This window comes from Glycine max, chromosome 16 (assembly GCF_000004515.6).
Source record: "Glycine max cultivar Williams 82 chromosome 16, Glycine_max_v4.0, whole genome shotgun sequence".
Taxonomy (NCBI): domain Eukaryota; kingdom Viridiplantae; phylum Streptophyta; class Magnoliopsida; order Fabales; family Fabaceae; genus Glycine; species Glycine max.
In genome coordinates, this window is record NC_038252.2 from 6,684,657 (window position 1) to 6,705,991 (window position 21,335).

A 21,335-nucleotide genomic window follows, 5' to 3' on the forward strand; every position below is an offset into this window, starting at 1 on the left:
GAAACATTCATTCAAGTTTTTTTGTTGCTTTGGATAGAAAAGGAAAAATAAAGAAAATTGTTTGTGAACTGACTCCAGCGAGAAATATAACAAGTATCTATACTTGGAAATGTACACCAGCATTCTTTACATCGCATTGTGTGACAAGGCGAATATTTTGCTGCAAATACTCTTGATTGAACTAAAATGTGTTATTTTTTTTATACTATAATATTGATACGGAATATCCACCAATTTTATTGATAATTAATCTCCGTTTGAAAATCTGACTGACTATCATTAGTGAAATCTCTTATTCTAATTATATTTTTTTTCATCCACAAGACTCAAACTTGATACCTTGCTTAAGGGGATTGAATTCAAGACCAACGATTTATTGATGCTGAAATGCGTTATTGAGTCTTGGCATTGTGCTCCCCAGACATTAACCCTTATGATTTTTGTTGTTTATTGTGCTTTTCAAGGTTAGCTTGAGCATCTAATCCTGTATTTAAAGTTATAAGATTGGTTGGATGGTAAAAGAAGAAGGAAGAGAAGAAAAGGTCGCACGTTTGATTCTCCTACTAACAAAAAACTAACAATTAACCATTAATGTTTACCAATAAAAAGAAAATGTAGCCATGTATATGATGCTCACACTCTTTAATAATTAATATTAAGGTTAATGCAAGTGAGTGTGAATTTGATTCGACAAAGTTATTTACTTGCAGCATTTTAGAAAAATGTCAATTTCTATAACCATTTACCTTAAAAAAATTTAAATAAAAGGAAGTTTATGAAGTGTGAACATATATAATGTCAACTTCGTGAGTGATAAATACCAATATAGCACATTTTTTTTGCCTTCAGATATTAGCCTACTTCCACTTAACAACAAACCTCAAATTCAGGCATCATGTATGTGCTTAAAACTCCTGTAGGCAATCACAGCATAAAAGGGATCTAACTCTGAAATCAATCCAAAAAGCCTCATGATCCAACCAATTGGTGACATATTCTCTTGAGGCTCTGTGAAACCTTCCACAGATTGGAAGTACTGAACCACAAGTTGTACCCTACTATAAGCAGTCCCTTCACTCCATGCACTTATGGCTTTCTCATAAAACATTCTGTTACTAAAACTCACAATGAATACCCCTCCTGACTTTATAGTACCCGGAAAACCTCTTCAAATACATGAATATATATCTCCTCCTTAGAGTAAATTAGTGACGTTTCATTAATATTAAGCAAGTCAGTAATCAAATACAAACTCTTGTTATTTTTTATTTTTATTTTTATTTTCTATCTCACTAGTTTGTGTATAATTATTGTGCGTTTTTTTAGACTATTCCATAGCAAAATTTCTTGATTTATAATAAATAAAGAAGAATTTGACTTTGGGAAGTAATATAAGAATAAATAATATATGTATTGACAGCATCATCTCATCCATCATCATGCATAGTAAATTTATTATTTTTTTATCAGTAAGTTTATTAATTTTAAATAAGAAAAAATAGTATACACAATCAGTGTAAAAATACTTTTGTGACCAAATTTGTCGTGTACAGAAATTTATTTTTATAATAACTATCTTTAAAGTTAAATCTGTCATATTTTTTTATTCGTCAATATAAAAAAAATTAATGTGACATTATATATAATATATTAAAATTAAACTCTTAAAATAATTATTTTTAAAAGTTATATCAAACGTAATTTTAAAAGGTTTAAATATATTTTTTTTCTATAATTTAGTGTTTCTTTTTTTATTTTTGTCCCTAAATTTTTTTCGTTTTAATTCTTATAAAATATGTTTATTTTATTTTTCATCCTTAAGATGCTTTAAATAGTACTTTAAAATCATAAAAATATTTTTAATAGTAAAAAATGTTATCTGTTTAAGGATAGAAATAAAAAATAAAACGAAAAAAAATAAATTTACAAGAACAAAAGTTAAAAAAAAGTTAATTTTGATGAACCAAAAAGATATTTAAACCTTAAATTAAACTTGGATAGTACCTAACCTTCTCTGGCTGTTGGAGATACTGCACACTAACTATGCATAGCACTGCATCAAAACTGAAACTCTCAAATTCAAACTCTTGATCCTTGTTGAGATCCTTCACAACAAAGAAATCCAACCTAGGATTCTTTGCAAGCTCTTGTGCATTCAACCCATGCCCCACCACTTTTTTGTACTTGACATCACTTGGTAGATGGCTAATCCAAGAGCTCATGAGGTCAAGAATTTCCATGTCAGGTCTCAATCTCTCTCTGTAAAGATTGGTCAGTGTAGAAATGAAGCCATCATCTACATGTTTCACAAAGCGTGGAAATGCATAGAACTCTCTATCTGGGTAAATGTTGAGCTTTGTTCTACCTTCTTGGGTGAGAACAAGGCGTTTTATTTTGCCTTCCAAGGGCGGTTGATTGGTGTGGTAGCTTTTATTTAATGTGCTAACAATTTTAATTGAAGTTCTGGTATGAGGTGCTGAGATTGGTTGCAGATTGGTTTGCATAATTGGAGACATGTATTGCTGTTTAGTTTGAATGAACATAATCAAACAGAAGCAAACTGATTTAATTTTACAATTTATAATAATTAATATTACATATAGTCAGACATATATTCTTGTGGATAACTCACCAATGGTTGTGATGAGACTATATGAATCTTTACCACTGTTTTGGGGCCTAGAATGAAAGTAAAAGGCCCGTGCTATTCACATCCTTCTTTTGCTCTCCACTCTTTTTTTTTCTTTCAATATTCTCAAAATACACGTTTTTTCTTTCACTTTCACACCCCCTTTTCAAAGATTTTACTAAAAACTAATATTTTGTAATATAAAAATACTAATTACAAACTAAATTTTTTTTATATAAAAAAATTATATTTTTTTTGTCGTAATTATTAAAAATATGACTACTTTCAATTAATTATTAATTAATTTTTTATATCCTTAATTTATTGTGAAGTCTATTAATAAAATATCATTCATTTATCATAAAAGTGAATATATTTAGAGTTATTAACAATATAACTTGGTCTTTGATTGGAAAATTATTCCTTAAATTATGCGTAATATCATTATATATAATCATCACTTAAACTAATTAATCTATAAATATTTTAGAACAAAATTTTGACTTATCATATTATTAATTAAAATTAATTACCTTTTATTGACCTTGCCGAATTAGGTATGGTCTTAGTTCCCTAATATTTTTTAACCATATTATTGTTACAGATATCTATTAATTTTGTCATTGACTAAACCCAAAATGAGACGGAGTCTTTGGTGTAAAAAAAACTTTTATTTTAATTCATTGAAAATATATTGAAAGTTATAATAAAAATACATTAATAATACTTTTTAACAAAAACTTTCTACTTTGAATTTAAATAATCCCATATCAATTAATAAGAGAACCCTTAATTATCAACACTTCTCCAACATTACGTTAAAAAACAATGCTTGAAAGAGTTTGCTTAATTTATTATTATTTATTGAAAGAAAAATTTCCTAATTTAAAAAAATAATAATAAAAAAAGAATAGATGAATTGAGTCCGAAAACTCATCAGGATTAAAACATCCACCGGAGCTCAATAAGCACTTGTAGAAATATTAGACACAACTCACACTAATATTTTCATTTGTTTTAGTTATTATAAATACTAGGCGTGAACCCATTTTATTGCACGGATTAAAAAAAATCAGAGTGAGAATATTTTATAAGGAAAAAGTAAAAATAATAATAATTTTCTATTGTCTAGCATCCAGCCGTTTGACACGTGACAAGGTGCTGGACAGTTTTTATAAATATATAGAATATAGATTAGAATAAACTTTTCATGATTAAATGAAACATTTATTAAGTTTATTTAAAAACGTCAGGTTATAAAAGTTATGTAAATGTATAAAGTATTGTAGTTATTACAAAATACTATTATTAAAAAAATACTAGGTTATACTAAGGTTATAGTAGTATTTTACAAAGAATCATAACATTTTTTTTAATTAAACATCAGTTCATGATACAGAAGTCTAACAAATAGAAAGAAATTACGTACTAGCTAATTTCAGTCCATACATTAAATAACCTACTGCAGTACATAATTCTACGTAGTGTCCCAAATTTGTCCCGACTTCAATAAGAAATATTTGTTTTGACCGAATATTATTTAAACTATTTAATTAGAGAGATAAAAATGAATATCAAATTATATTCATATCCATTATATTATATTTTTTAATAATTTTTTCACAATATATATATATATATATATATATATATATATATATAATATTAAATATTTTACTATTATAATTTTTAAGAATATAAATCAATTAATTTAATAATTAAATAACAAAACTTAAAAATGTACATTTAACTAAAAATATAATTAAATTCTTAATTTTTTAACTTTAATTTATTTTTATTCATCATATTAATATATTATTTGAATTAAAATACAATTAAAAAGTTAATATATAATTTATTTAAAATATATAAGTAAATTAAAATTATAAAAAAAAAGAATGTAATGAATTACCCAAAGACATATTGGAACCCGATATCTGCTCGCCTTTTGCAGGAATGATGATGAGAAGGGTCAAATTCATCCCCGACCCACACTATTGTCATCCCTAAAATCAAATCAATAAGTGTCCAAGCCATGTAGCTATACCAACAATGTCTGACCAAATTATGAAAGAACAAAAGCATCCAACAAAACTTGTAAAATGTAAAAGGCAATTTACTTATAACATCCCTCGGCAGCAAAGGAGCAAAACTAAAACCCTGTAGCTGCTTGTGCAAAAAGAGTTCTCATACAGCTTATAAAATAGAAAAGTCACCACCGCCCATCAAGAACCCAGTTTTGAAAGGTAGGTGGCTGCAATGAAATGGCTGATACATAAAAGTAAAACTATAACAAGTAAAAGCACCTATACTCTCAAAAAATAAAATACTAATAAGGAACCACTGTTGTGTGTAACTATAAATGTAACTATGATCGCATGTACTTGAAGAAACACAAAAATGTATTCACTTCTTCTTCTGTGCAGCCTTGGTGACCTTGGCTCCAGTTGGGTCCTTCTTCTCCACACTCTTGATGACTCCAACAGCCACAGTTTGTCGCATGTCCCTCACGGCAAAACGACCAAGAGGAGGATACTCGGAGAAAGTTTCGACCACCATAGGCTTGGTGGGAATCATCTTAACATAACCTGCATCTCCATTTTTCAAGAATTTGGGCTCCTTCTCAATCTCCTTACCAGATCGCCTGTCAATCTTGGTCACAAGTTCGGCAAACTTGACGGCAATGTGAGAAGTGTGGCAGTCAAGCACAGGAGCATAACCATTTCCAATTTGGCCAGGATGGTTCATTATAATGACTTGGGATGTGAAGTTGGCAGCCTCCTTGGCAGGATCATCCTTAGAGTTTGAGGCAACAAAACCACGCTTGAGATCCTTGACTGCAACATTCTTCACATTAAATCCTACGTTGTCACCTGGAAGGGCCTCCTGGAGAGCTTCATGGTGCATCTCCACAGACTTAACTTCAGTTGTCAGGCCAGTGGGAGCAAAAGTCACCACCATACCGGGCTTCAAGACACCAGTTTCAACTCGTCCCACTGGCACTGTTCCAATACCACCAATCTTGTAGACATCCTGCAAGGGAAGCCTCAAAGGCTTGTCTGAGGGTCTCTTGGGCTCATTGATCTGGTCAAGAGCCTCGAGAAGGGTTGGTCCCTTGTACCAATCAAGATTGGTGGACCTCTCAATCATGTTGTCACCCTCAAAACCTGAGATGGGAACAAATGGAATCTTGTCTGGGTTGTAACCTACCTTCTTCAAGTAGGAAGAAACTTCCTTCACAATTTCTTCATACCTGGCCTTAGAGTACTTTGGGGTAGTGGCATCCATCTGTCAACAAAAATTTCACAACTTACATCATTAGAAAACAGCTACTAAATAAATAATCTTAACATACAGCAAGGTATTTATGACTAAGACCAGGATTATACCTTGTTACAGCAACAGATCATTTGCTTGACACCAAGGGTGAAGGCAAGTAGAGCATGCTCGCGAGTCTGTCCATCTTTGGAAATACCAGCTTCAAAACCACCAGTTGTGGAATCAATGATAAGGACAGCACAATCAGCCTGGGAAGTTCCAGTAATCATGTTCTTGATGAAATCACGATGTCCTGGAGCATCAATAACAGTGCAGTAGTATTTGGTGGTCTCAAACTTCCATAATGCAATATCAATGGTAATTCCTCTCTCACGCTCAGCCTTAAGCTTGTCAAGCACCCAGGCGTATTTGAATGACCTCTTGTTCATCTCAGCAGCTTCTTTCTCAAACCTCTCAATAACACGCTTGTCAATACCTCCAAGCTTGTAAATCAAGTGGCCAGTGGTGGTTGACTTCCCAGAGTCAACATGGCCAATGACCACAATGTTAATGTGAACCTTCTCTTTACCCATGATATCTTAAACTGTGAAACAGAATTCATAGGTTCATGAGTCAGACAACACAAAATAAGGAATTACACCCAGTAAGTTAATTTTCAAATAATTCATTACAAATGTACATCATATAGTTTAGACACAGCAAAAGATTCTAACATTAACATGAATTTCATACAGTGCAATTCAGCAATTATGTTAACACATAAGTCACTAAGGGACGATTTGGTTTGAGAAATCATTTTCCAACTTTTAATTTCAATTTCAATCTCTTTATTTACTGTTTCCTATTTTAAAATTTAGTATAGGAAATAATATAAGAAAAATAAAAACAGAAAACAATAAAAAAAAAGATTTTTTTCAACAAAACAACAAAAAGGTTAAAAAAACATTTTTTGTACAAACTTCTAAAAATACGAAATACATTGATGTAAAAAAGGTAAATTCTGTTAAAAAGACTAATGTGCCCCTGTACACCATGCAAAGTAAATTCAAGGACAAAATAGATCATCAAAACTCTTACAGAAAAAAACATTTCACCAAACGAATAACAACAAATTGGAGGCATGTCTTTCCATAATCATAGAAAAAGAATTCACTTAACAAAAAATAGTTTAAAGAACCAAAAGTTAGTCACAGCATATAATCCTCAACAAATTTCACAGGTCCAGAATTACCCAGGCAAAACATAAACCAAAAATAACTCAGTTAACATAGCTCAGATTCCACCGATTATCCATTAGATCAACATAGCTCAATCAATGAACAAAATTAAAACCTTAAAACCCAAGCAATCGGAAATACTCATCCAGGAATCAATTAAAATAATCAAAAGAATCCAAACACACACACAGAGTTACATCAACCAACAACGAGCACAATAATCTAACCATACAACAACAAACATGCAAATAAAACCGATGAAACATCATAAATTCAACATACGCTGAACAAATTAATGACTCTAATCGGCACACAGAAGAAACAGAACACGAAAGACATTGATCGAATCGAAGATTATACCTCGTGAAAAATAAACGTTACTCGAAACCCTCAGCCCCAATTCAGAGACTGAGTGTTAGTGATGGCTAAAGCAAGAGCAGAGTGTTAGGCTTAGTAATAGGGTTTGGAGGATTTTATACCGAAGCACAATTTTCTCTGTTGCGAAAACGCCCTCGTTTATTTTTCATATTTCCCTATATGCCCCGCTATAAAGTTGTGTTTGACGGTCCGCGCCTTCGCAACAGTGTTGGCGAGTTTGTTACACGCGCCCCCGAAAATACGTATGTTGTCGGTTTTAGTGGTTTCGAAGGCCAACTAAGGAACTATGATGAGAGCAAAACAGAAAGTAAATGAAAACGGCCGTTTTAAAGGAAAAAATTATTTACTCCAGCATGTAGTCAATAAAATGTGACTTGTCAAAACAAAAAAAAAAGTTTGTAAATACATGATTTTGGTTTATATTATATTATATATATTCAGGGGAAAATTCAGAAAATCATTAAGGGGGACTAGAATTTTTTTGTACTTTAATTATTTGAATATTTAGCTTCTAATAAATAAACATTTAACTCATAAAAAATCTATTTATTAATTTTACAAGTAAAATTAAAATTTATTTTTATTTAAAATGAAACAAGAAGAAAATAATTCATATAATTCTTTTTTCAAACTTTGAATGACTTTTTAGTGTCACAAGTATAATAGTAACTAAACAAACAATAATCTTATCATAAAAAAAAGGAAAAAACTCATTAGATATAATAATAAGTAGGATAAAATATGTTTTTAATTTTCTATACTTTGTTGAATCTTGTTTTTATTCTTTTAGTCTTTCATATCATGCAATTTAATTCTTAAAATTTATATAAAATATGATTTTAGTTTGTGTCTTAATTTTTTCACTTTTTTAACTTCAAAATGTGAGAGACTAAAGATCAGAAATTATTAAATAGGTTAGGATTATAATATTATTCATGATCTCAACCAATAATCATCTATGATCTTGAATCACTTAATAATTTTTCATTAAACACGTTTTTTTATAATTCAAGAAATAAATTGTTCAATATGAAAGTTTAATATAATCTTAAAAATAGTTTGTTAATAATTATATATATATAGATAAAAATATATAAATCATATCACATCTATTAGTCAGGACTCAGGATACATATCTCTTTGGGTGAGATTGTAGCAATATAAATATAATCATATATTATTATATTTATTAATAAGTGTGTATGTATCTAAAAAATATATTTTATAGGGTTTTCTTTTTTTGGGGGGTAGGGGCGGGGGTGTCCTATGCACAAACGCTATACGGGGAAAATGATTGCAGAAAGGTTTAAATTGGATCATCAATTTTTTCATATTTTAGATGGCAATGTTGTATTTTTGCTAGATGTCAATTATGGTTTATAATATTTAATATTATTATTAGTCTAGTAGGAATCTATAAGGTCACACAGAGAGTAAATATTGGAGCAATTAACTTTAGATTGAGTCAAATATTAATTAATTAAATGTGATTTCATTAATTAATTTTAAAAAATAATAGATTAGATAAGATGTAATTAATATTGGAGTTGATCAAATATGATTTGATTACTTAATAAGATAATAGATTAGATAAGATCTAATCAATATCTTAATTAGTTGAATATGACTTGATTAATTAATAAAAAGAAAATATATTAGATGACACCTAATCAATATTTTAATTGATCAAATATGATTTGATTAATTAATAAGATATAAATTATTAGATATGATTTAATCATTATTTTAATTGATCAAATTGGCAAAATAAGGTTCATTTTAATTAGAAGAAAATTAATTATATATAATCTAATTGATTAATATAATATTAGATTAGATTGCATCTAATCAAATATTTTATGGGGAATGAGATAAAGTTCATGTTTTCTATATAAGGAGATGTATACTCTAAACATGACGCATGAGAAAAATACATTAGCTTATAAGTTCTTTTTAAATCCCAAAATCATTGGCTAACATGGAGACTCCGCTCCAATGTTGTTTGCATGGATGGGGTAGAGGTGTCGTAATTTTGACGATTAAAAACAATCCCATAGTTCCAAAGCGCACTCCAAAGATAATCTCTAAACCCTCAGTGACTCTTGCATAATGTGTGATCTATGAAATGAGGTTCTTTCCGCTCATGATTTTTTAAGAAAAAAATTGAAAATTATAGACCAAGAAATCCCAACAACACTTGACTTTTTACTTTCACTCAATTGTAACCTCTTATTCTCATCTGCATATCTATGAAGCAAAATTTATACTACAAGGATAAATAAACCAATGATTTGGTCTAAAGTAATTAATATGTTGAAATTGAGATTAAATAGTTCAGATACTACTAAAGTTTGATCATTCGTAAAAATAATTTTTTCTCAGACTTTATTTATTTTTTATCAAATTTTGGATTAGTTGGAGTCTATTTCTATCACTAAACTAAAGAGTTAAGAAAGAAAAAAAATATCACCAGAATAAATTTTTTAGTTACAATTGTTACACTCTCATATTTATTTTCTTAATTACTTGAAATTTGTTTAGGACAACTTAATAAAAATCTCAAAATTATGAGAGACACAATTGAAGTCAAAATAACCCGTACTACTTAGTTGTGATTTTATTTATAAAAACAACATGAGAATAAAATAATACGAGTAACTAAAAGAGTGTAGAAATAAATTTTTTTACGTATAGCAAAATATATTTTTGAAAATATTTATGGGAATTTATTGAGTTCCCATTTAAAATAACCAAAATATCCCTAGTTAATTGTAAAAGTTCAACTAATGAGAATGGATTTGGTGAGGCCTTTATTCGCATGGGAGGAAGATCTCTTAAGGGATTTGATGAGCAAGTTACATGGTGTTGAGTTGCTCGCTGAACTGCTGAAGTTCTGGACTCGTGGGACTGAAAAGTTTATCATTCCAACATGTTTTTGATGGCTTTTTCTGTAATGATCTCATTGAAGATAAAAATCATTTGTTCCTACATTGTTGTTTCGCGTTTCAGATATGGTATGCAGTTTTTAGTTGGATAGGAATTATGATGGTTCTTCCACAAGACATTGTTCAACTTTATGATCAGATGGAACATATTTGGGGAGCGAGGATGAAAAGGATGGAGCACTTCTTTTGGCATGTCACATGTTGGTGTCTTTGGAATATGAGAAACAATATATATAATCTTTAGAGAAGCTGAAGGTCAAATTGGGTGCATTATTGATAACATTAGAAGAATCTCTTCATAATGTTTATTATATAAAGAGGGGTTAAACTGGATTTTCTTTTCTCTCATCATGGTGCATTTATTCATTGGGTTGTTTAAATTCTTTAGGAGATCAGGGTTATACGCAAGGACCTTTTCTTTCCTTTATTATAGCCATTTTGCTTTTAACTTTTTGAGTATAGTAACTTATTGTACACCTTCTTTTCCCTGATGTATATTTTCCTTATATGTATAATACAATTATATTTTTCCTTAAAAAAAATTATAAAATTTCAACTAGAGAATGTTTAGCTCAAATAAATTATGTAAAATTTATTTACGTAAAAAAATTATACAGGAAAATTTATTTTTAAGATTAGAAACTTTTAAATAATAATAATGATAAAGTTTCATATTAATATAGAATAAAGTGATTATATAAATAATTATAATTAGTTAGTATTATAAAAAAATATTGATAAGAGATTGATTGGATGTGTGTTTTGGTCCAAAAGCTCGTAACGTACATAATAAGATAGGATGAATAAATATTGTAATTAGTAATGACTCGATTTTCACTTTATATATATATATATATATATATATATATATATATATATATATATATATATATATATATATATATATATATATATATAATATATATATATATATATATATATATATATATAGTTTTGGTGTGAAGAATTTAAGTTCGCAATAATTTGCTACTAATTCCTTAAATCTTTATTTTTGTTAGATTTATGGTGTTTGGTTTAATTAGTTAATAGATTCCTTTGTGTTTATGATATTGATTTTTTTGTTGCATGTTCAATTTATATGTATATTGACTTGCGTAATTTATTAATTATTTTTTTGTTAATTAATTAAAATGTTGCTTATTATTATGGTGTTTATAAATGAAAAAAACTACGATTGTTAATATGTTTGAAATTATTCATAAAAAAATGAAAGTTTTATTTAATTGATATATATATATTGTTTGGTGTGAAGAATTTAAGTTCGCAATAATTTGCTACTAATTCCTTAAATCTTTATTTTGTTAGATTTATGGTGTTTGGTTTAATTAGTTAATAGATTCCTTTGTGTTTATGATATTGATTTTTTTTTGCGTGTTCAATTTATATGTATATTGACTTGCGTAATTTATTTAATTATTTTTTGTGTTAATTAATTAAAATGTTGCTTATTATTATGGTGTTTATAAATAAAAAAACTACGATTGTTAATATGTTTGAAATTATTCATAAAAAAATGAAAGTTTTATTTAATTGATATGTTGTGTGTTTCATGGACTAAGGGAAAGTTAATAAAATAATTAGATTTGGGCCTACGATCTAGAAAACTAAATTCTTTAAAAGTTTGTATTTAACTGAAACAGAGGCGTAGCTAGGAAATCTGGCCTGGCACTAAAAAGGGTGTCCTTACCAAATATGGGGGTGTAAAAAGCAATAGTATGGGCTGACACTTGTTTTGGCTCAAATAAAATCCCAAACACCAAGATACAGGGAGAGTGGGGTTTATTCTTTCAATTCTTATGTGGTGGTCCATGGAGGGAATAGGGATGGGTCTTGGCCCCCAAGATCCCTCACTCTATGTTTTGTTCAATTAAATTCATGTTGTTAGCTTGATTTATGTTGCTGTCATGTTTTATTGTTGTGATATAATTGTTTGTTTGATTCATTTCTAGCATGAAATCATGATGTTTTTTTGCTACTATGATGCTGCCCAAGTTTTTATAACATGAAATTATGATTGTTTAGAGTTAAAAATGGATCATATCTATGCTGGAATGTGAACTTGAGATGAACAATGTATGAACATGATGAGAGAAGTTAAGAAACTAGCTCTTTGATCCTCACATGCATCATGCATGGGGCATGGCATGTGGGTACCTATGTTGGTGGTTTAGTTTGTTTAAATTATCAAGATTAAACCACAACTGTTGTTACTGATAATTATAAATGATTAAGATAATGTTTTTTAAAATATTATAAACTATCACTTAATTTTTATTATTTTACAAATTTTACTATCCAAAGTTTTATTTTCGTGAATTTTACCATATAAGTTTTTAACTTTTACGCATTTTACCACTGGGGATAGACCTCTCTTTATTTTTACCAAACTACGTGGCTTTAAAACTATATACCAAATTAGGTGGTTTCAAAAACTCATGATTTTGACTTTTAACATTAATGGTAATTATAGCTGATGTAGAAAATGACTTTTTGCATAAGTTATAACCACAATCAATGTAAAAATTTATTTTTTTACATTAATTATAACTATAGCTGGTGTACAAAAATCTAGAAAAACAATTTTTTACATTGTTTTATCATCAAAGTGATGGTAAAATTCACAAAAATAAAACTTGACTGGTAAAATTTGTAAATTAATGAAAGTTTGATGATAAAATTTACAATTAAGTCTATTATAAATATCTAAGCTACTCTTTTTAATATTATAAATAACTATTCTACTATTTTATACTTAATTAGTTAAGGCACTAAGACATCGATGAACAAGTGAATTTTACCTATAACAACAAGTCATCACAATAGGTTGCCCAAAAAATTAAATTTTGCCAATTAAGATTCTTATTTCTCTTAATTCTTCTTCTTCCATGTTAAGTCAAAAAACATTTGTGTCTTAAAACGATTCAAAACTCGTAATTATTTTAATTAGATGTGAATAAATACAAAGATTAAAAGATGTATCTTATGCGATATCAAAGCAAGCTTTGTGAGTTTGTGTCTAAAGCATTAGATGATAGTGAGCTAAAACCAAGATCTGATACAATATTTAAGATATAACACTTATGATTTCATTTAATACTTTGTGTTTGATATTCATTTTGCAAAGAATAAATGAAGTTCAAGATCTAAAAGTCATTAGAAGTAAAAACACTTAGTTTATAGTAGTAAACTCAAACAGAGCCATATCCAATTCTCATTTACAAACTTGTATAGGATTCCACTAATCAAGGTTGATCACAAACAAGTATTCTATATTATCACTCTGGCTATAATTGTAACAAATACCTTTTAAAATTTTGATCTTTTAATATATATATATATATATATATATATATATATATATATATATATATATATGTTCGAAACTGGTGCAAAGGAAATTATTTCATTCAAAATATATTAATTATTAATTATAGTTTGAAAAAAATAATTGATTATATTGAATTATATATTATTTTACTGAAATGTTGATGATAATTTTTAGAGTTATTTTTTTATTTGAATGTCTCACTAATTACATTAACTAATTAAACTTTTAGCAATTTTATTTAAGATCAATTAAAGTCTATAATTTTTTTTTCTTTTACTTAGGCATAACAAGTGTATCCATCCCCGCGGGACTAACCCGTCCCAACTTTGACATGAAAAAACCAAGTTGGCCCAAATTGGATTCGAGTTCGGATTTAAGTTAGGTTTGGAGATGAGATCATGTATACTAGTCTCCCTCCATGTCCCACCACTATTCTAATATAATGAATATTTTAAATTTTTATTCTAATCTTACAATTTTAATGAATTAATGCTTGTTTTATGCATGAAATTATTGCTTTTCTTATAATTGTGTATAATTTTTACTTAATTTCATGTTGAGCTAAAAAAAATAAATGAGGACACATAATTTTTACTTAACATGATGTTAAACACTTAAAATTTCAATCTAAAAATAAATGAGGTTTTTACTTAAAATTTCAATATAGCATGCTATAATAGACTTAGTCCAATTAAAAAAAAAATAAATTATTATATCTTCTCCATTTTTTTGAATAAAAAAAATAAGATAGGAACAGAAGCGGGACTGATGAAAAAATCCAATCTCCAAGACAAAAATGAGTTTAATTTTGATCCGACAAATAGGGGGTGGGGAGACTAAACTCATCCCATCCTATTGCCATCCTTACTTTTACTTACCAAAAATATATTTTCAGGACTACCCCACTCATCTTCTTTATATATATATATATATATATATATATATATATATATATATATAAAGATTATTATTTTTTTTTCAAAACTACCCCACTCATCTCCTTTTATAATAATAATAATAATAAATGTCCCCTGGTTCATCATAGCATTTTACTTTTAAGAAACGAAATGAAACATGTTGTTCCTATATGTTTGTGGTAACACTAACAGATTCAATAGCATGAACTCAAACCTCAAACCCGGCACAGGAAACATAGCAATTATGATTATCCTTTTCAAACGTGCAACAGCCAGCAAGTCTTACCAAAACACAATTATAATTTACCTTTCTAAAAGAATGAGTTGAATAATAAAAGAGAAATGGATGGAAGGGCCCCCTTAGTTAAGCTATAGGTGAAAGCGTCCATGAAAATTGCAAACTAAGTGACATAACGTTTACTTCTTCAAACTCTTAATTCTACAGTTACCAAAATTGGACTTGGTTGATTGAAGGGGGAAACTAGCTAGGGATATTTTCATAAAAAAAAAAAAAAAAACTAGCTAGGGATATAAAATTGTACCCGTTGTGTATGTGGTGTGCTATTTAATGGTGCAATAAGGATGAGTATCAATGTAATATATGTTATAAATCAGAATTGATAGGGAGATTTTACTTTTATTTTAACTTCAGATTGAAGACAAATTTGCTTAAATCCAAAATATCCACATCATTAAAAGACTAGCTAGCTAGTCTCCCAACAAGAATTATTTTGTACACAAAATTCAAACTCAAAAGTTTATTTGAGAAAAATCAAGCATATATATACCACAAAAATCAACAACCACCCTATTAGGAATATTTTGCTTTAACAACATATACACAATATTAATTTTACTATAATTATATTATAAAGGAAGTATGCAAATTTCTATTAGAGTACTATTCAAGATTTTAGCCTTTTTCTTTGCAATACTTGGCATGCATAGAATTACCTGAATTCTTTCAGGTGAAAATATAGAAAATGGATTTATAATATATAGAGAAAGAAGGGATCAATTTATTTCTTTTTTTAATCTAAAGATTAAAATTAATTATTTATTACAATCATTAGATTTAAATAAATAAACAATAAAAATGATAATATATATATATATATATATATATATATATATATATATATATATATATATATATATATATATATATATGCCAATGAAAAAGTCTATTTCAAGATCTGAAAAGTGTATAGTCGAATTCAAAAGCCTGTTTCAATATCTAGATTACATGAATGATTTTAATTAAACAAATGATTACTTTCTAATTTAAAAATTTGTTAAGGCAATAACGCCAAGTGATTGGTTGAGTGCAGTAAGACATGACCTGGAGTATGATATGATGAAATTATATATTTTCTTATTTATATTATTTAATGAGAAAAATTAAAATTTTATCATCTAATTTTATCTATGTAGAAATAAGATCATCAAGATTTAGATATATATTTTATCTAATTTAAGTGTTAAAGTATCTTTACAAATATACTCTATTATGTAAAAGAACTCACGAAAAATCATCGTGAGGTTCTACCAAATTAGATAATAACATAGGAAAAAAAAGTAGTGCATGAAAAGTTTATTTTTTTTATACCAAATGTAGATAATCATGTGATTTTGGGCACCCATTGTGAACAAAGTCAAACTGCCAAATCTCCAAATCAGCTCCAAACCAAACTAACATTGTTATTTCCACGTCTGACATAAGAATGTTAATTATGTGCACTAACTTTCCTTTATAAACCAAATTTTAGTTGAACCACAAACAGTCTGATAAATCATATGTTTCTAAAATTTAATTTTTTTTTCTTTTAATTTTTGATAAATTGTTGCTTTTAGTCTCTATAATAATAAATTAATATTTTATGACAAATTTTAGTTGTCATAAATTAATTTTATTTTTAGTCACTTGAATTTATATTTTAAAACTGTCACAAAATATTAAAAAATCATTACAAAATGCTAAAAAATAAGGAACTAAAAAAATTTATTATGTCAGGTAATAAAAAAATAATTTATGTCAGGACTAAAAGAATCATCACAAATTATCATAAAATATTAATTTATTATGTCAAGGACTAATGGCGGATGTAGATATTTTAATTAGTGGGGACAAGAAATAATTTTAATTTGATTAAAAAAAAGTTTAAATATATTTTTAGTTTATAATAAGTTAGCGAATCTTGTTTGGGGCTCTAATAAATTATTGTATTAAATCCCTAATAAAACTAAAATTTTGTTTTTAGTTTTGTTTATTTTGTTTTAGTCCTTTTAATATATATTTATTTTTTCATTTTAGTCCTTATAAAATGTTGTTTATTTTGTATAAGTTCCTTTGAATTTTAATAAGGACTAATAAAAAAGATCTATATATATTATAGAGACAAAAATGAAAAAAATATGTATATAAAAAGGACTAAAACAAAATAACAATACCAAAATATTTTTTTTTGTTTTATTTGGGACTTAACACAAAAATAATTTTATTAAGGATCAAAAACAAAATTTTTTTATTGAAGACCAAACACATAATTTATTAGTATCATCTAAAATCATGGAATCAAACTAAACCAAATAAATAAATTAAATGATCAAATTAAACCTAAAAAAATATAAATAACAAAAATAATAATTGAACCTGAAAATTAAAAAGATAAAGTAGTAAATTTAATATTAATTTATTCTCTCTGTTTTATTTCTTATGTTTGATATATTCATTCTTAAAAAAATTATCTTATGAGACAATACCTATCTTTTAGTGAGGATAAAAAAATTTATTACACATATAAATAAAAAAAAATTCTTGTGGGAACAATTACTCCCACAGCCTCTCTGATATGCATTCGTCAATATCAAGAAATTAAAAAAATAATTTATCAAAATTCAAAAAATAAAAAGTATTTTTAAATTTAAGAACTAAAAAATACATCCCAAATTTAAGCATTAAAAGAATAATTAAGGCTTAATAGAATAAAGATAAAGGTAAATAGCACTATTGATATCCAGCTATTGGCAAGGATCCAAATCTAGTCAAATGAAGGGTCCCATCCCCATTGCACGTGCACAAGCAGTCTTCTAAAGTCCCAGACCAGACGCTGTGAACTGATCTCTCTTTCTGGTGGCTTCTGACAGATTCATACCCTTCAAAGCCACAAATTATGTACAGATTCCAGGGGTAGTAATAATGTAATGCTTACAAATTTGGTTGAATATGCCAACATGCATCAAAACAAAGCAAAAGAAAACTGTATATTCAAATTATCTTTTCTTTTGAGTGTTAATTGTTCAAATTTGGGTCTCTTATTCACATTGCTGCTCTGTTTTGGGAGCACATTGCCACATTTTATGTTTACAGGATAGAGTGTATATTAGCGTTGCAAGGTATCAATTCAACCTGAAAAAATGTTAAATTATATAAACCAAAAATAAATGTATTTAAACTTTTATTTTATGATAGGAATCTCTGTTAAAAAATATTAAAAAGGGCCTAAACTGAAGGCCGAGAAACAAACAAACGAGAAGGGACTGTAGCAAGAGATCAGCCATCAAGAGGATAGAGGAAATATGGAGAAACATAGAAAAACTTTAATCCTAAATCTATGAAAGAGGAAACATACCAATTTTAATTTATACTAAACTTGATTCTCGATTACACGAAGGATACTGTAAAGGAGGTTCTATAGAAAAATATTTTAACCTCATTTGATAAAAAAAAAGTTTTTTTTTTTCATGACCAAGGAAAATTTGCATGCGATTAATACCAAGGCCAAATTCTATAATGGAAAAGTAAGAGTGTCTATTCTAATATTTTCAAATATTTTTTTATAAACATCCTTTTTAATTAAGTAAACTAGTTAAAAAGAAAAATATTATAAAATTTAATTAAATAAAAATGACAATAAAATAACACATTAAAGCAGTAATAAGAACTCTTCGAATTTTTTTCTTTTTTGAGTTTTAATTTCTTCTCTATGTTTAAGAAACACATTTCCATATTCTAATGCTTTGTTTATTTAAAATTTTAACATTTTTACACTCATTTTTTAACATTCTTTTTTATATCTTTCTTCTTTGGTAATTATAATTCCATTATTCATCATAATATCTCTCAGTCCCCCTCTCCACTTTTCTTTCATCTCTTCATTTCACCCATCACATCTTAAAAGGTTTATGAGAAAACATTACTATATGTCTATATCCATTCATTATTATTTGGTTACATATGAAAACTACACATTCTTTAGTCATACATGGTATGATACTTTCTTCGCAACTGGCTGAATTGATTTCGTTGGCAGCTGATTAAGCTCTTTTACTTAATTGATAACAATCTGCACGTAAATCTGGAAAAATGGGTTTAACAAAGTGGCTTAGTATGTGTTTGGATTTATGTTGAAAATGTGATATGTTTGGTCTATATAAATCTAATGGATAAAAGTAAGTTGAAAATAAAAATAAGGATGATGTTTCTGCAAACATATGTTTACCTCAAAGTACGTTTGTAATCTTATCCAAACTCACTTAATATTGCGGGGCCTATGATGGGATTTGTATCCTCTCCGGCAAAGGTTTTCTACAGTTCACTCCAGCACCATTTTAGGCCATTAGATATATCTGATGACTAAGATTAAAACATTAAAAAGTCAAAATAAAATTAAACGTCAGCCTCTCCAACGTATATTTTTCATTTAATGCTTTGTATTCATGTTGTTAAAGATTATTAAATAATTGGAGCAGAGATTAAATAATACTACATTTTTTTTAGATGGAATAATACAACTAATATAGGAATAAATTAATAAATTATATTGTGATAATGAGAATTAATAAGAAAAATACAACCTTCCGCGCCAAAATATATTTTGTCCTGGAAATGAACATATTTTTTGTTTTGATAGATTTGACCATTGTTTTTCTATAACTATTTTTTCAGGCTAGGTCTTATATATTTTTTTATTTTTATCTTATATTTTTATTTTTCTATTATATTATTTATTATGTTTTTGTTTCTTTCATATATCTCATCTTTCAAAGGATATATATGAGACCTTTTTTTATTATAAGATATTGATTGTCTTCTCAAGGTGAAAATATAACCACAGAAGAAAAATATATGAAAATAAAAAATATAATAAATAAAGAAAAATTATTAGTATTTTTTTTTCTATTTACATTTTTTAGAGTTCTCAAACAGAAGAGAATGTGTGAGAATCTCTTAATTATGGAGGAGCGCTGAGATCACAATTGGGACAGATTCTGTCAAAGTCTGTTCTCTTTTGGTATGTTTGTATTTTTTTTTTATTAGGATTTCTAGTTTTATCATGATGAAGAGCGGCTGGTCCCATTAGTCCGGGATTGTATAGTAACCATATGCATACTTTTGTGTCTTTTTCTGATTTTAATAAAATCCTTGATATTTTTCCATCAATTAAATTTCTTCTTTATTCTTTATTATTAATTTGGAATTGATCACTCTAAATCTTAATCTATTGCATCATTGACCATCTATGTATAATTGTTTGACTTGGAAAAATTATGGTTTTTAGGTAACTTGCATGATTAAATTGAATATGAGAAATTCCAGTACATTGATTAATTGATCAACTTGTTTTGAACTTAATTATTTGACCTAATATAATGTTTTTATGATTAATTGAATATTAATGAGGACAAAAAAGTGTAATATTAAATTGTGAGCAAAGGTTAATAATTGAATTTGGAAATACTAGTAATTGGTAATATTTGGGGGGGTTTTGTAAAAATTTGAATTAGGAAAAATTGGAGTAAGTGTGAAATCACAATCCTAGATTGTTTATTATAATTATTTTCACATCAACTCTTCTATCTTTGATTCTTATTTACTAAATTGAACAATTGACCATAATTATCTTTCATTTAATTGAATTTTAATTGCTTAGTTTTACATAGTTAATTGTTTGGGAACCACAACAAGTCCTTTTTGGGTTCAATTTTTGGATTATTAATCCAGTGTTACTACTACATATGATACATTTGTCCTTGTATGTGGGTAAATCTTCATTCTACTTGTAAAGCCGACATTGATGAGAAAACTCGACACAAACAATTTTGGACTAAAAATAAGACATCTTGGTAAGATCCAACTTAGATGAGAAAACTCTATAGATAGCAATGTTGATCGAACCCTGACACATGGCAAGAGTTTCCCGATCAACTCTACTATAAAAAGAGGTTCATGTATAACCAAATGTTGTTGGATCCTTAATCCTACAGTTTAGGTAAACAATTATGCATTGTGACGGTCATTTAAGATTAAGCCCAATTAAAAGTGATCTAATAAGGTTTAAGAAATTTGGGCTTTGATGTATCTAATAGGGTATAAACCTTTATGTATAGAGACCGAATGATAACTATATATTTATGTTGGGTTAAGATAGGAATGCCTAAAGTATTTCCACAGGTCACTCGTATGATTCTATATATTATCATCTTTTCTGACATCCCATGAGTAGAGAAAGGTTGAGAGAAAAACTAACTCAAGAGAGTACGTGTCAACCTAAAAGACCAAATTGCACAACTTCAAAGAGCGATTGATCGTCATGAATTCAGGTATGCTTTCATTTCAAT

At 27.7% G+C, this 21,335-nt stretch overlaps 1 protein-coding gene and 1 pseudogene across 1 annotated transcript; both read right to left on the minus strand.

The window, feature by feature from the left end:
* Positions 1–805: 805 nt before the first annotated feature.
* Positions 806–2,714, minus strand: LOC100791203 (uncharacterized; annotated as a pseudogene).
* A 2,013-nt stretch (positions 2,715–4,727) lies between these two features.
* LOC100801611 (elongation factor 1-alpha) lies at positions 4,728–7,642 on the minus strand. Its single transcript, XM_003547647.5, has 3 exons — positions 7,486–7,642; positions 6,019–6,491; positions 4,728–5,917 (listed from the first exon to the last, which is right to left on the minus strand). The coding sequence occupies exons 2-3, from the start codon at positions 6,478–6,480 to the stop codon at positions 5,036–5,038; spliced, it is 1,344 nt and encodes a 447-aa protein (XP_003547695.1). The 5' UTR covers positions 6,481–6,491; positions 7,486–7,642; the 3' UTR covers positions 4,728–5,035.
* Between the last annotated feature and the right edge of the window lie 13,693 nt (positions 7,643–21,335).